Here is a 15,689-nt window from a genome sequence, read left to right as displayed (position 1 = left end):
CGTACAGAACAGTGTGGTACAGAACAACCAGAATGTTTTTTGGAGGACATAAAATGTAATTTATATCTATTATAAATTATAGAATTTTTTCAGTTATGTTTTTGTTTAGATGTATTGTTATTTTTATTATGTATTTTTCTGCTGTTTTTATCTATGTTTAATTTGTATGGGCATTTATTTCCTCGACTCTGCTATCTATTGTTGGTTCATTAGAATGGGATCACTGTAATTTTCCTGTTTTATGGATTAATAAATGTAACCTTAACCTTTGACAATTCAATCAAATGAGTGAAAAAGATAACATTTTCTTAAAAAGTTATTGGTACAGGCAAAAAGGCCCATGAGGTCATCTACAAAACATTGAGACGACCTCAGACACATAGGTCCAAAGCTGTACATGGGTCTGAATGAAAAAGTTGAACTCTGGGGGCACTCGTGTTAGTTGACTGTATATGCACACGCGTGTAAGAAATATCTTCTCTGATTTATGGATGTTGCAGTAATGGTTCACAAATTTGAGAATAAAAATAATCACTTAACAGAGTTTCATCAGTCATGATCCAGGAATGAGCATGAAGATGATAAACTGAGACCTTTTCCTTTCCAACTTAGTGACCTTATTTAAGCTGTCATGATGTAACAAATTCATCAGTAATTTATCAAAGATGATAAAATTCCACAGGTTAAAAAGCACAGAGAACAAAAAAAAGGATTTATTACAAATATTATTTATTGACAAAGGAGTATGTTGCCAGATGTGGTTATAATGACAGAGACAATAAATTATTAAACTACACACTACAAAAGTAGTTTCTCCAATACAAAATAAAATACACATAAATATTAACTTAGTAAAAAAACATCTAAAACCCAATCCCAGAACAAAGTGAGTTTGTTAAGGAGATACTTTTTGCAGTCAATAAGCAGTTTCAATGTAGAACAGCACCAAGTCATTTACAATATAAAAAGTTATATATCAGACAATATAACTGTTATATACATGCTGGGCTCAACCCAGGTGTCTGGTGGATAAATGCTCTGGAAAAGCTCATTTAAAAACAAGTCATAAGAAAAAAATGGGGTTTGTTGAATAGAGTGAGTATCTCAGAGCTTCCACCTGTCAAAATCTAATCCCATCTAGAAGGCAGCGGGGAGCTGAAGGAGTACAAACTGCAACAACAAGCATAATCTGAACCAGCAGATAGATTTTGTGTTTTGGTCTGCAACCCCTACAGCCCCAAAGAAAGCAAATGCAGAACATTTGTAATTGAGGCAACGTAACCTCACATCTAGAAAACACAATCTTTGCACAAAACTTTAAAAAATCCCTAAATTCTTATGCGAACTACTGTGATGTGCAAAGTAAATGCCTGTGTTGAGTGGAGTGGGCTTTTGGATTGAAATAGCTACGGACCTGATGTCTACCAACCGTGACTTATTTGTATAAAACAGCACGAAGCCAACCAGAAAGAGCAGAGGAATACACAAATATTCCGTGTTTTTCCTGTTAGGTTCAATGCCCGAACCTCTAGTTTTTGGTGGACGAAATATTCAGAAAATGCACAAAAACGCTGCTTGCGTTAAGAGATAAGAATGTATTATCACGATCAAGATGGCCCAGAACGAGGAAAAAGAGTTTGTCCTGTGTTTCTGTCCACATGAAAACTCATGATTGATCACTCTGTTGGCGTGGTCCTGCTGGTTTAAAACCTCCATCAGTTTGGATTTAGATCAACAGATCTACAGAACAACAGAATCAAGAGTCCTGTGGACTTCTCTCTGTGTATCTTCACAATGATCAACATATCTGCGTTTTCCTGCTTTACACACTTGAGTTTATGGGTGTGGTCATCCATCAACGTCATCTTTGCAGTCGCTCTTCCTTTAGACAGGGTTTGCCTTGATTTTGCTGTTGATCCAGTCGATGTATTTGGTGACTCGGGTGTAGACCCCAGGCTTATCCTTCTGCCCGCACCCGTCGCCCCAGCTGATCACGCCCATCAGAGTCATCTTGTCATTGTTGCGACAGACGAGCGGGCCGCCAGAGTCTCCCTGTGGGTGAACGTCAAGAAGGGAAATGGAGAGAGAGAGGAAAAATTAGATCCAGTAAATCAGCATTGATTTAGTTTGAGTTCAAGCATAAAACGAGGTGTTCTCACCTTGCAGGCATCGTCCAGGCCACGGGTATCACCCGCACACAGCATGTTGGAGGTGACCGTGCGCTGGGACAGCACGTCTGGGACGCAGCGCTCTTTGGGCCAGAGGCGAACGAAACCTCTCTTTACGCGCTCGGAGAACTCAGCAGCAACTGTGGAGAGAGTGTTAAAATTAGAGTCTCAATGCCCATAAACAAACCAGTTAAAGGTTTGGTGTAAAAGCTCACACTGCCGTCTGCTGGTCAGTCAAGAGAGAGAGATGCGTTTGCCACAATGGTACCCAATGCAAAATTAGAGAGTGCCGGTTGTTTGCTTACATTCAGAGTCTTTTCCGTAGCCTGAGATCTCACACTCGGTCCAGTCGGGCAGCACCAGCCCACGTTCAGGCAGACACGCAGGAAGAACCTCTGGAGAGTTTACAGCACAGATGCCAATGTCCGTCTTTAGCTTCAAGAGTGCTGCAAGTGGAAAAGTGACCAGAGGAAAAGTCAGGGTAATGTATTGGGGAGACCGAGGGACAGAAACTGAGGGATGACTGTTTTTAGTGTTTTAACAAGCATTTGCTGCCCACCTAAGGTTCCATATCATCACTGCTGGGGGAGGACATAGTAACTAAAGTGTCTCGGTCAATTATCATCATTATAGCATGACAAAACTCTGTTTCAAAATGCTGTTTTCAGTATCAACAGTCATCATTATATAACAATGAAATCACAGTTTCTTGAAATGTTCACTCACCGATGTCATTGTCAAATGTTTCGTTGTTGAATTTCTCGTGATTCCAGTACTTCTCAACCTGGAAAATCTGTTCGCTGCTGGAATTCTGCTTCCGGAAGGTTCTTCCCAAAATCACTTCCAGTTTTTCTGCTTTATCGCTGAAAAAAACCAAAAAAAAAAAACAGTTTGTACGTTGCATGGCAAAAGTATTAAATCATGTATTTGTGTGTGTGTGCATCTGTCATTCTTACTTGTCCTCGAAGCAGTGTGCAGCAGACAGGACCCAACAGGAGTCAATGAGGACTCCTCCGCATCGGTGAAAGTGTTTTCTGTGGCGGGCCTGGTAAACGTTAATGGCCGTCTGCCACGGCTGCTCCGTTATGTCGCTCTGTCTGCCACCAAACATGCGGAATGCCGGGCGATTCAGGGTGTTGTCTAAGCGCTGGCCACATGTTGCTATGAAGAGGAAAGGTTTGCAGGACGATGGTTAAATAACTGTAAGATTACCGCACATTGAACACATCAGAACGATCTGAATGATTTTCTTTGGATGCGAAGATCTCCTACCTCTGTTATTGTTGTTAGTGGTCGGGGCACGTGGGCCAAGAGTGCTGATGACGGATGGACGTCTCGCTAAAAAAGACAATTATTAGCAGGTAAGTCTCATAGCATATTGATGCATGGAAGATTTTAGTTACTAAACTTAATTAATTTCTTGCGTCAGTCTTTATAATCTCACTTCAATGTTTTGCTGCAAAATGAAACAATGGAAATAAAGGAACTCACAGCATTTGGGTATGTCACACAGCTCCCAGGTCAGCTGCATGCTCTTGTAGGTGTGACACCACGGACCTGCGTCACCGTCTGGATTCCTATTTGATAAAGGAATAATAAAAGCAACGGAAGCCTGAGTTGTTATCATCTTTCCGCAAGCAAGGGGAACCTCTGACAATGAACAATGGTGCTGGCATGTGTACCTGCAGAAGCTGTGGCTGCCTAGTCCATTCTCCAGTGCGTCAGATCCCCAAGCGTTGTTCACCTTGCGCTTGACGGCAGGAGAATCCCACGGGAGACAGTGAGAGCCGCTCTTCGTGACGGATTTCGTGCCTCGGTATGACTGACCCGAGCCCTGCACACATTCTTGGTACCCATCTAGAACGCAAGGAGTAACCAAGTGTCAAAGCAATTCATTGTTTGATTAGAACTATTTCAGTTTAGCTTTTCTTGTAAAGCTGTACCTTCTGGACATTTGGGCATGGAACAAAAATCCCAGGTGATCTGAGTGCCTTTATAGATGTAACACCAAGGAGTGCTGTCGTTGTCAGGGTTCCTGAGGGGAAGATGGGGAAGAATGGCAAGGACAATGAGCAAGAATTGTTCATGGCACACGTAAATGGAATGAAGTAAAACAGCACGTCTTAAACTCAGAACATATATCAACTTTGACTACCTATTTAAGTTTCCTACCAGATGCTGTCCTTACTCCGGCACTAAACAGATCACACTGTTCACAACGTACCTGCAGAAGTTGTGATTGCCCAGTCCAAGGCTGCTGGCGTCCACTTTCCTAGCAGTGAACCTCCTTCCCCTCAGAGACGTAGAGTTCCAGTTGATGCACTCCGCTCCTGAATGGCTGATGCTCCACGTGCCTCGGTATCCTTCACCCTGACCCACAATGCATTTCTCATTGGAGTCTGTTGAGGAAAGGGACAGAGTTAATATGGATATAATGTCACTCATTTGTATGCGAGACTGAGACTAATTATTTTATACTGAAACAATAAAGCATGTTTATTGGATCTGGAAAAATTTGGACATATAATGAAAACATTGTTATTTCTTACATAAGACATTTAATTCTGTCCTAACTTGTGTCCTAATGGCGTTTATATAGTATTTTTTTCCCCAATTAGTGGTTTGAAACAATGACCAAACCTGAACTATGATGATCATAAATGCCGGTTATTGAATCTGGGCATCGTTACTCATTACTCTTTGGCTGAAATCACTTGGCTGTGACCAGTGGGGTTGGCATAATTATCCCACTGAGAGGGTGTGGCGTTCTCGAAGCCTTTACACAGTCACCCGCAGAAACAAAAACATTCATATCCCAGAATGTCTTTCCATGGTTTACGGTTCTTCGCTCCAAACCACAGGCCCATGACACCTACTGTGTGTGTCACACGGTCAGACTGTGACCTTATCTAGAGTCACTGACGAGTACGTAGAGCGTTTTGATCAGTGTTGTGTCACCGGCCATGTTTATTGGTGCTTTGAACAGCCCGAAGACATGCTTAATACATGCAAACTGAATACTAGACATAGAGAGAGATCTGGGGTGTACATTTTGAACCCCAAACCAGAATTTGTAAATTGAAAATTTGGGGATTTTGGATTGGACAACATAAGATTTCACATTGGACCCTACCTCTTACATTAAGCAAAACATGTTTGATCCATTATCCATGAAAAAAGCAGGTTAATTGCGCCGTAGATTGAAGAGTTTGTGGAGCACTTACTGATCTCACACTGAGTCCCACTGAAGCCTGGGGGACACTGGCAAATGTAGTCTGAAGTGTACACGGCCTCCTTACAGGTTCCTCCGTTGTAGCACTGAGAAACGTAGCAGTCTGGGAGGGGCAGACAGTAGAGCCGGGTTAGTCAGTCATACGTCATCCGGTTCTTCAGAACACAACACTAATCATACAATAACATTTATGATTGATACAGAAGATTACATTTCTGGGTTTGGTCTTGTGTGTCAGATTTATGCAGAAAGGTTTGTGTGCGTGGTTCATCTTGACTCCATCTCCAGTGCTTTACTTTTAAAAACACTGTGTCGCGCCAATGGGTTTCTTTCTAGAGCAGAACTGGTTTTATGCCATCCCCGTTTATTATTATTTCAACATTTCCTCAAGTCTAGCGTTCCAAATAACAGCTGCCCCACTCGCTCCCAGTGGTATGAGCTCACAGAGCTTGGCCAGCTGAAAATGTGGTTGTAATTTGTCTGAGGGAGAGGCGATTGCGCTTCACAGAATTCGTCAATGGGGGTGAATGTGCGCACCATGGCCCGTCTGGCGAGAGTATTTCAAACAATCTCAGACTAAACTACACCCACTGGAAATCACAGAAACCCAAGGCTCTTCATTTGGATGCATTGGAATAACAAGGGACTCGGACACATGAGCCAGGAAAACCAAGAAAAAAATAATCATCTGAGGTTGTAACAGCAAGTTAGAGGTAACGTGAAATTATAATGAAAGACCGAGGTCAGTGAGGGCAGGCAAGCAGACAGACAAATGAACCAACAGAAGATATCATACTTGCTCATTGCAAATAAACAAAAAGTCTGATTAGAAAGAGACAAGAAAGTCACACTCACTGATGATGGGCACAATATGACAAAACTCTTTTCCTTTCACACAACGGCAATACTCCACGCGCTGTCCCCTCCATCGCAGCCAAGTGTCCCAATAACCACGCACAGCTGACGTCTCACCATCCAAACATTGAACTGAGAAGACACACGCACAAACAGTGAGTATACAGCCAACCGAACAGGAAGACACAGCAAACGGAAATCATTGTCACATGTAAAAGGGGGTTACAAACACAAAGGTGCATAAATGGTGAGGAAGACAAACACGTGAATTTAAAAGAATCTGAGGATGGTGATGGTGGTGGTGGTGGTGGTGGTGTTAATAAGAAAGACAAACAGAAGTGTGATGGAGTCTCACGGGAGGTGTCAAAGGAGGGTGGAGACTTCTTGACATGAATAATCAAAAGCGTCCGTCTGGCTGGCTCCCTGACGGGCTCACCTCTGTAAAAACGGGTCCCTCTCTTAGTGCGGAGCAGCTCCACCTGCAACGGAGAAAAGAAACTGTTAAACTGACCATCCGTAAATAAGAACAGGTTGCATGGCATTGGTTTTCCAAACCCAGGCAGCCAATGGAAAAAATTATGGACTTGCAACGACTTGAAACTTCCTTGCAAGCCGCATTTATTTTTAAGTTTTATTTAAACATCACTTTTTAGTACTGAGAGTGCAGTAGTGCTCCAATACCCAAGATGTGAGAGTTAGCTGCAGGACAACAGTGAGTTTATGAGCTATACTGTTTCAAAATCAAGTTAATATCTAAAAAAAAGATACATATATTTGTGAAAAAATTCATAAAGTAGCTGTTGCATTTAAAATATAGTTGTCCAGCAGCGCACTCTTAAGTCTCTTAAGACTTTGAGGGCAGCACCAAGGAGGCGTTTTCAAACCAAGCAATGCAACAAAAAGACAAATGCAAAAAAATATAAAAACTGACTAAATGTTTGCTCAGGTGGGCTATAAAGTACACACATTGATTTGTATTGTCAAATCAATGTGTGTTCAAGCCTTGTCAAGTATGTAGGGTTTGCAGAGAATGGGGCTGAAATGAGGAGGATGTAGGACTTACATTGTCCGCTAGGCAGCAGCAGAGAGCAGACAGGAGCATTAACAGTGTTCTGGTCATGGCTTCTCAAGTGGTCTTCAATTTTCTGGAGGAAGAACATAAATACATATTAGAAAAAAAGATTTTACAAGCTAATACAGTCAAGGTGGGCAATATAAAAGCGCTGATACCTAGAGAGGATGTGTGTGTTTTGTGACTCAGCCTGGATTTGATTGTTGTATGTCTTTACATCTAAATCCTCTGTCATGAATCTGTCATTGATGCTGAGCCAACAATTGCAGGAAAGCCATCGACATTGGTCATCTTCCTCCCTCCACCACTGCGGCTGAGGATATTACCGCAGAGGAAATGGCGGGGGTAATGTGGATGCTTGTAGGAAGCTGGAGGTAATTTCTAGGTTCTTGAAGTTGTGTTGACTTGTTGACCGAGACAGGAAGTTTTAACAGCCCGTTCAGTCTGATAGGACGACTATTTTAACAATTAATGTCCAGCTCGCTCACACAGCAGAGAGTTTCGGCACCATACATGACATCATTCCTTCTCTAACCACGCAGAGCTGCAGCTGTGGGACGATTAAGTGACTCAGGACTTTAGAAGGAGGTAAACAGAAGGGAAAGCCCCGAGCGAGAAAAAGTAACCAAGCTCATATTTCCCTTTTATATACTTCTGGATAAGGATGTCTGATCACAGACTTGTTTCTCTTCTCTGTTTCTTAAAGAAGTCATATTGTGCAGAAAATAGGCAGGGAGATGAGCGCCTGTTGCTCCCAAGTCAAGTGTGAGTGAACGTGAGTCACAAAAGAAGGAGAGGGGTGTGAGTGGAGGAAAATGGGACAGAGAAGAAAAAAGAAAGTTGCACACAACGAGGGCTGAAAAGTAGAGATGACCTCAATATAAAAAAAATATATTCTACAGACACTCGCATGCAACGACCCAGACGTACAGCAGAAACCATATATATACAAGCTCTACGTCGGCTGGTTCTCCACTGACTCACCTCCTGTGGTTGACTCTGCTAATACAAAACAGGGACTGTGTGTGTTTTGATCTATCAGTAAAACAGCTACGCTGGCAACCACACACACACACACCCACAAAGTGTTCAGGAATGTGGGGCTAATCGACAACCCCATACACACAAAGATTTACTTCTCATTGTTCAATAGAGCAAAAGGCTCCCTCTTAGGATTTGACTTGTAAAACTCACACACATGCTTTCTCACACTCACCATTAAGAGGACGGGTCCCTTGAAAGCCGTCCTCGCTCTACACAAATAAAAACAAAACCCGTTGTACTGCGCTTTTAACCCCCCAGACAGAGCCTCACTGGCAGGGCGACAACAACGCACCAGTTTTGTTTCCTTTGTGCAGCTGCTCTGCTCGTTCATCCCCACACACACACGCACGCACACACACACGCACACACACGCACGCACGCGCACTTACACACAAACACACACTCTCTCCAGCCCTGTCAGCTAAAAACACATGTTTCCTGCTGAGGTACTGGCAGCGAGGGGGGGCCCCAGTGCAGTTCAGGAAACGTACAAACATATCAACACATGCACGCCCCAAAAACACACACCAACATGCCAGATATGGAGCTATACCCCACCCTTTTTTTTTTTTAAGTCTGCAGTATCTGACATGCAGGGGCCTTGTTTGGGAGACTTCAACTAGGCTCCTCTGACAATCCTACAATGCAATTGGCCCAAGTTTTAGCTGTTTCTCTGCGGTCAGCCTAACAACGTTTTATGCATGTGAAGAGACAGGAAAACACAAACTAAACATGACAACGTCTGAATTAAACTGTGGCCTCTCTTTTAATTTGGTGTAGTATAAAGTGGAACTAACTTCTAAGAGGTGTTCGGCTCTTGGACATTTTTTGTGTGTGTTGCAGTTTTATAACTTTCTATATAATCTCTTAGTAGCTTCACCATTAGATGTATAGCATGTGTTCTTTTTCAGGAAACTGGGGCTATTTAGAAATAGTTGATGTGAATTTATGTTTGCCTGGAGATGCATTTTATTTGAATTGAAAGTGTCAAATATAATGACTCTTTAGATCTGTTGGGTTGGTCTAGTTCTAACTGTGGGCTTACAACAACTACACAACCAGCAAATGAAATAGGCCAAAAACTATGAAGTGTAGCAAATAAACATTTACCTAAAAATACATTTAATTCAGGTTTTACTTAAGTCAAACTATGTCACTAAACTTTATGACTGCATGGATAAATAGCCAAAAAACGAGCCCGGTCCCACTGGCACTGATGGGGTTAAAGCATTTGTCAGTTAATAGTTGAAACATGTACAGCCCAGTATGCAGCCTGAGGAGAGTGTGGTTCCCCTCTAGTAGGTCAAATATGATCGGAAGAAATGAAAACATCTTTGGAGTGAGCAGCAGCCAGACTGTGAGTCACCAGCAGCTTCACAACAGCAGTTTTGAGAAGCACCACGTCAAAAGAGTGAACGCATGCAGCGGACGATAAGACACAAACACAAACATGCTCACGGGATATTATGTCCGAAAGGCCCCAAGTTAATGTTTCACGCCAACATCACTCATTTCCTATTAGTGTGCCGTTTCAGTACATTCAAAGAAACCGGTCTGACCACTACCTCAGCTGTGAATTTCCCCGGGACCATTAGCAGGGATGCGCAATGATGTTGGCGCTCGGAGGCCGTGAAGGTTGGAGGTGAGACATTCTGGTCTTCCAGTAACAAGGCCCTAAAAAAAGTCTACCACGGTGATAACGGTTGGAAGGCCGAGCTTGGATACATAGTTGCATCTGCCTGTGAGGTTCAAGTTATGGTTCACAGAGCACTTTAAAGCATCTCTGAGGTTTTTCTTTTTCCTGTCTCTCTTCTGTGCAAAATGTCAAAAAAACTGACACCTCATAAAGTTCTTAGAGCTGGTGAACTGCCAGTGCTGGCACCCAAGGGGACGAACTGGCAGAGGAAACACCTTCACAGTGAGCATTGTGGCACTTTTACAGTCTTATTCCCTTTGGCGCTGAAGTTCGTTTCATCACAATATTTCCTTAAAGGCTCAACATTCGTGGGATCGGATTGGGAAAACTATTCTCTTTTCAAAGCAGGTTGGCGCTGGCTGCAAATCTGAACACCACAACACGCTTTTTTTTAAACTCGTTTGACCTGCTGGGATCCATAAACCTGCATTCAACCGGCACAATAGCTTCAGTTTAGGTGTTGTTCCTTAATTTAAGAGTTTTGCATGTTTGCTGATGATGTGTTATGGCATGCAATGTCTTGTCTGTAAGCTGCTTAGCAGGAATTATGCATTCTTTACTCTGGGTTTTTTTTTTCAGCCAAGCTTCGTTAAACCAGCTGCGATCCGTCTCCGGAAAAAAAAGTCCCCACAAAACAGAGGGACGCATTGTTGCCTTCACAGCCTCCCTGTGTGAGCAACACGAATCCTTGAATTCCTTATCAGACAGAAACCACACACCCACAAAGCCAAAAGAGGCAGGTAGAAAGAGAGATTTTAGTACAAGGAGACAGCTATGTGGAAGGAGATGAAAGGATGGAGAGCGAGAGAGCGAGAGGAGGAAGGGGTTAAAAAGAGGGAGAGGGGGGAGATGAAATCTAATCCAAAAGGTCAGCAGAAAGACGGTGAGTAGTCCTGAGTCACCCCAGCTTCCAGGACTGCACAGAGACACATGGAGGAAGGGACACAGATGGAGCCATTGATGGGATTTAGAAACAGTATCGAGGCGATTAAATGAAAGATGCAGTTCAGAGGGAATAATAGAGAAGAGAAAGATGGTTGGGTTTCCTTTTGTTCAAGTGAAACGTGGCTTAGTTGAAGCTCAGTATTGGTTTCAATGTCATCCTCCAGTCTGATTGTACCCAGGCTCTGATCCACTCTTAACTTACAACTTCTGATCCTGTGAGTCACACAAACATCAGCGGGGCACAAACAGAGCCGACTACACTGCCAGATAATGGAGAATACAAACTCTACCTTCTCTAAACATGCGACCAGTATCAGTGCGATGGAGAGTATCAGCGCTGACGGATTCAGAAGGGGGGAGGAGAGAATCCAACTCAGTAGCCTGATAAGAGGCTGCATATCAGTGATCCTCTGCAGGTTTTTGTTCCAGAGTTGTACACAGATAGACACAACACACACACACACGTACAGTGATTAATCACAGTATCGCAGCAGGGATGTTCCTCGATAACAAAGACACACACACACTGAGTCCAGCAGCGGGGCACAAAATCATTGCGTTCCTGTAACATTTTGTGTTGCAAAAAGATCTGAAGCGTCCTTGAAGATGCAAAGTACATATTTTTTGATTTCAAAGAAGTGAAAGGGGAATGTGTGACGAGGTGAGGTAATTCACACGGCGGGTTAAACGGGTGGATGCAGGTGGAGAGAGGTTAATGGAGAGCTGCTGATGTCAGAGCGAGAAAAGCGTTGGGATGCCAAATGAGGTAATCCAAAAATCACAGTTTCACCTCCCCACACAGAGCGAAGAGGATCAAATGAACGTCACCATAATCACAATAATTATCATCCATATAAACTTTGAGGGTCACAGCGTGGAAGCAGTAATATGTAATATTCCCCACTGTTTTTCTGATTTAATTTCACATGAGATATTATTTAATTTGCATTATATAAAGTGGGGATTACTGTGGGAGATTAAACTACAAAACTTTATAAATTATTATAGAATATTATCCAGCCATACTTATTGGTCTCATCAACTTAAAGAATACTGGTTAAAATATCCTAATTGCTTTACATCAAATGTGCCGGATTTCCTCTATTTCCTCGTGACAGATGAAATAACAACCATGCCAAATGTTTCAGGTATCATCATATCAGTCATGAACTCCTCAACTTCACATACTAATGAAGCTTTGATGGCACTAGTCAGGATGAAACACAATAAGAGCGTTCAGGAGAAAACAGCCCGATGCACGAGCTCTGTATAGATCCGAAGCATCTGTAGTAAAAAAAAAAAAAAAAAGAAAATAAAAAAAAGAATGAATACGAAAAACAAGCTCTTACCAAATTAAAAACGTCTCCCGGATCGCTGACTTCTCGGTGTCTCTGCAGCAGGGTTCGTCTCTCGGAATGAGCTGGTGGCCCCTTCTCCTCTCAGTTTTTATCGGAGCGCTCCGGTTCCGCCGGTGCTTGAAAGGGGGGAGGGCTCAGCGGGGAAGCGAGGCTGGCCGGCCGGATGATGATGATGATGATGATGATGATGATGATGATGATGCAGCCCGCTGGGCGGACCCACCCGAAGTTATATTACATTACAGTCATTTAGCAGACGCTTTTATCCAAAGCGACTGACAAGAAGTGTATTCAACATAGGTATTCAAGAGAACTACTAGTCACCAGAAGTCATAAGAGCATCTCCTTTCTTAAGTTCCCACTAGAGCTGCACATAGGGGGAACTACCCTAAAGTATTCTCTCAGGGAGTCTTTAAACGTGCCAGATAAATAAAACTTCAGGAAATAGACCTAAGGAATTCATAATTTGGAAATCGTTTAAAGACAACAGCCAGTATTTATAAAATAAACATTTATATAATGTCTTTTTGAGATATTTTGTTCCTAAAGAGGACAAACAGCCCACCAATCAACACCTGTGAAAAAATAAATATTAATATAGTATTTTATTTAAGTTAATTGATTTAAATATAAATAAATTAGCCAATTTGGCATCAGGGCCATCTCTTTCTCAGAGTTTATTCTTTAGAACATTTGTGAGAAGCATATTATTTGATATTGTTATAATAAGATAAGACAAATGTTATTGATCACACACAGGTAAAAATCAAGGGAATTAAATTATGGATAAGGGACCTAACCTCATAAAACCAGAATGATACATTATGATTATCCATCTTATTTTATCATAAATTTTGTTGTCGTGTTTTCAAACTACTCCAAAGCTACCAGAGCTTCTAAGCTGTGTCTGAGTGAGCATAAAAACTGATCTGCAGTCTGCGATGGGCTGTGGCTGACACTGTATCTGTGTCTGTGCGGTTAACCACCTGGCACCAGGACTCGTTAGTTACAACCAACAATCCTCTCAATCCAAACCGTCCCCTTCCTCAGGAAATCAGTCACAATTAGCCTCCTAAGAATAGCTCCATCTTTCCTCAGAACCCACAGTGATTTTATTTGCATTTGATAATTCACGTTCACTGTTTTTTATTTGTTTTACTGTCTGTTAACTCGGCATTAAATAGCTGAGAACAAACTTGTGGATTTAATGGGCGGCGGTTGCTGGTTTGGCGCCTTTCCTTTTTGTTCCTATTTTTGTTAGATTAGAGCGCACTCCCACTTCTTGATGAGGAAAATCACACAAATCAAATCTTTCAACACAGCCAGGAGTTTTATCTCTGATTAATTTTCTGTTGAAATTTATTAAACAACTTTTATTATCTTGTTTTTTTACTGCCCACTATTTATGTCATGTAATTAAAGGCATTTCTGAAAACAACCACTGTTTTTAAACGCTTTTGTTTGCTGTCTTAATGTGTGGGTGATTGTTTTCACAATTCCTTGAACTCTGACGCTCCTGATCCATAAACAAAGTATCAAATGCCACGTATAATGAATGTACAAGAATCTGTCATGGTGAAGTTTCTCAGAGAGTTCTCAGAGTTTTCTATCTGAGAGGACAGGTGGATGAACATATAGGCCTAAAGGCTATATCACACACATCTCCCAGTGATCTACACACTTTTATGCTGTTGGCTGTAGGCTTACATTTAGTTAACAAATATGACAGTGGTGTTGATCTTCACATATAACTCAAACTTTCATTTTTTTTAACTATTGCTTTAGCAGGTAGAATTCTGTATGAGCTAACACATTAGCCTCATGGCTAGTGTGGGGCTAATGGCTATCTTGGTTAGCAGTTTGCACACATCAACAGTCATAAATTGGGAATGCATACAAATGATACAACAGCAAGGGAATTTGGGGAGTAGGACTTTATACTATAAGTGGAAGTGTGCAAGTAACAGTTGCTACTAGCAACAAAATGTTCAACTGAAAATGACATGAATTTAGCAGAAAATAAACAACCATGGGCTATGTTTACATGACTAAAGGAAGCTAAAAAAGAAAACAAAGGTCTTTCATTATGAGTTCCATCTGACTTCCCTGTTGTGTCCTACTGTCCTCACTGGAAAAGATCATGAAGCAGCAACATGGTTCTTTTTCCGAGTATAAACAGGAAGGTCATTTTGTTTTTCTTACAAACATTTACAATCTGATAAAGTGCGTCTTACACACCCACAGATCACGTCAGAGGCCTGCGAGTAAATACATACAGATGAAGTTTGAGGGTTGAGTCAGAGTAAGCTATCAATTTTGACCTGCGTATATCCAAGAATGAACAGGTGATGAAATTAAAAAACATCCCAGCTGTACTCTGGAAATTCTGAAGTGGCACCCCCTCCAAGTATCGTCAATGATGACATTGCAACATTAGAGATTGTTAAGAACTTAAATTAATATTTGATATAAAGCGGCTCAAATAGGAAGTGTATTTTTGAAGATTAACCGTAGGTTTTAATATCTTAACCTAATTGAGTAGATCTTGTACACCTAACTACAAAAATAATAACGTCTGATTTAAAAAATGGTTTTAGCAAACCATTTGAGACAAAGTATTTGGACCTTCTGTGTATTATAAATTGATACGAGTATTACAAAAACAAGATCCACAGAGACAAGATATTAAAAAGCACAGTAGAAAACATTTTTTAACTAAAGTGGGGAGGCGTAATTCAAGAGGGAGACGTTAAGTAAAAGTTGTCAGGTCATGGAAGCAGATAGGGGGGTGACCCTTCAATGGTTTGGGAAGAAGCTCCAACCATTAACGAGAAGTTGTAAACTGAGCCTATAAGTGTTTCATGTCCATTCCCCAAATAGTACCCTAACCGTAACCCCATAACAACATCAGTGAAAGGGCCTTCATGCATTGTCCTTTTGTAAGCATTAAAGCTACTTTTTTACCTATTAACATTCCTTAGGAATGATACTTGGTCAGATGTCAAAAGGTTAAGGTGCCCTGTCGTTCGTCCCATTCTAGTGAACGTGACATCTCAGGAACGCCTCAAGCGAATTTCTTCAAATTTGTCCAGGTGTACCCTGCCTTCGCCCATTGACAGCTGGGATCGGCGAATTTCTTCAACAACTGGAATCAAGGTTAACTGATAAGATTTTGGTGATCAAAGGTCACAGTGACCTCACAAAAACATGTTCATATGCTAAGTATGACAATTACACACAAATGTTTGAGAGGATAAAATGATTAGGGGTGGTGACATTTTGGACAGACATGGATGTGAACGTCAACAGTACTGGTTGA

At 41.7% G+C, this 15,689-nt stretch overlaps 1 protein-coding gene across 3 annotated transcripts; it reads right to left on the bottom strand.

Moving 5' to 3' along the window:
* Window positions 1-746: 746 nt before the first annotated feature.
* plat (plasminogen activator, tissue) lies at window positions 747-12,443 on the bottom strand. Of its 3 annotated transcripts, none has more exons than XM_054611199.1 (15): window positions 12,362-12,443; window positions 7,319-7,400; window positions 6,611-6,734; window positions 6,256-6,387; window positions 5,393-5,503; window positions 4,393-4,567; window positions 4,112-4,203; window positions 3,851-4,025; window positions 3,660-3,745; window positions 3,441-3,506; window positions 3,125-3,329; window positions 2,895-3,031; window positions 2,474-2,614; window positions 2,160-2,308; window positions 747-2,052 (listed from the first exon to the last, which is right to left on the bottom strand). In XM_054611199.1, the coding sequence occupies exons 2-15, from the start codon at window positions 7,373-7,375 to the stop codon at window positions 1,885-1,887; spliced, it is 1,818 nt and encodes a 605-aa protein (XP_054467174.1). In that variant the 5' UTR covers window positions 7,376-7,400; window positions 12,362-12,443; the 3' UTR covers window positions 747-1,884. The 3 variants fall into 3 exon arrangements, with proteins under 3 accessions (XP_054467174.1, XP_054467177.1, XP_054467176.1); XM_054611202.1 differs by having other exon boundaries at window positions 6,692-6,734; XM_054611201.1 differs by lacking the exon at window positions 12,362-12,443 and adding an exon at window positions 8,544-8,627.
* Window positions 12,444-15,689: the final 3,246 nt, after the last annotated feature.

This window comes from Anoplopoma fimbria, chromosome 13 (genome assembly GCF_027596085.1).
Source record: "Anoplopoma fimbria isolate UVic2021 breed Golden Eagle Sablefish chromosome 13, Afim_UVic_2022, whole genome shotgun sequence".
Taxonomy (NCBI): Eukaryota; Metazoa; Chordata; class Actinopteri; order Perciformes; family Anoplopomatidae; genus Anoplopoma; species Anoplopoma fimbria.
This window is presented reverse-complemented; position numbering and strand designations above follow the sequence as displayed.

Excerpts from the sequence above, each read along its gene's own strand:
- plat (XM_054611199.1), bottom strand. The coding sequence starts at position 7,375 with ATGACCAGAACACTGTTAATGCTCCTGTCTGCTCTCTGCTGCTGCCTA. Across the intron at positions 6,735-7,318 it reads GCTGCTGCCTAGCGGACAAT|GTGGAGCTGCTCCGCACTAA; the intron begins GTAAGTCCTACA and ends TCTCCGTTGCAG. Across the intron at positions 2,053-2,159 it reads GCCTGGACGATGCCTGCAAG|GGAGACTCTGGCGGCCCGCT; the intron begins GTGAGAACACCT and ends GTTCACCCACAG.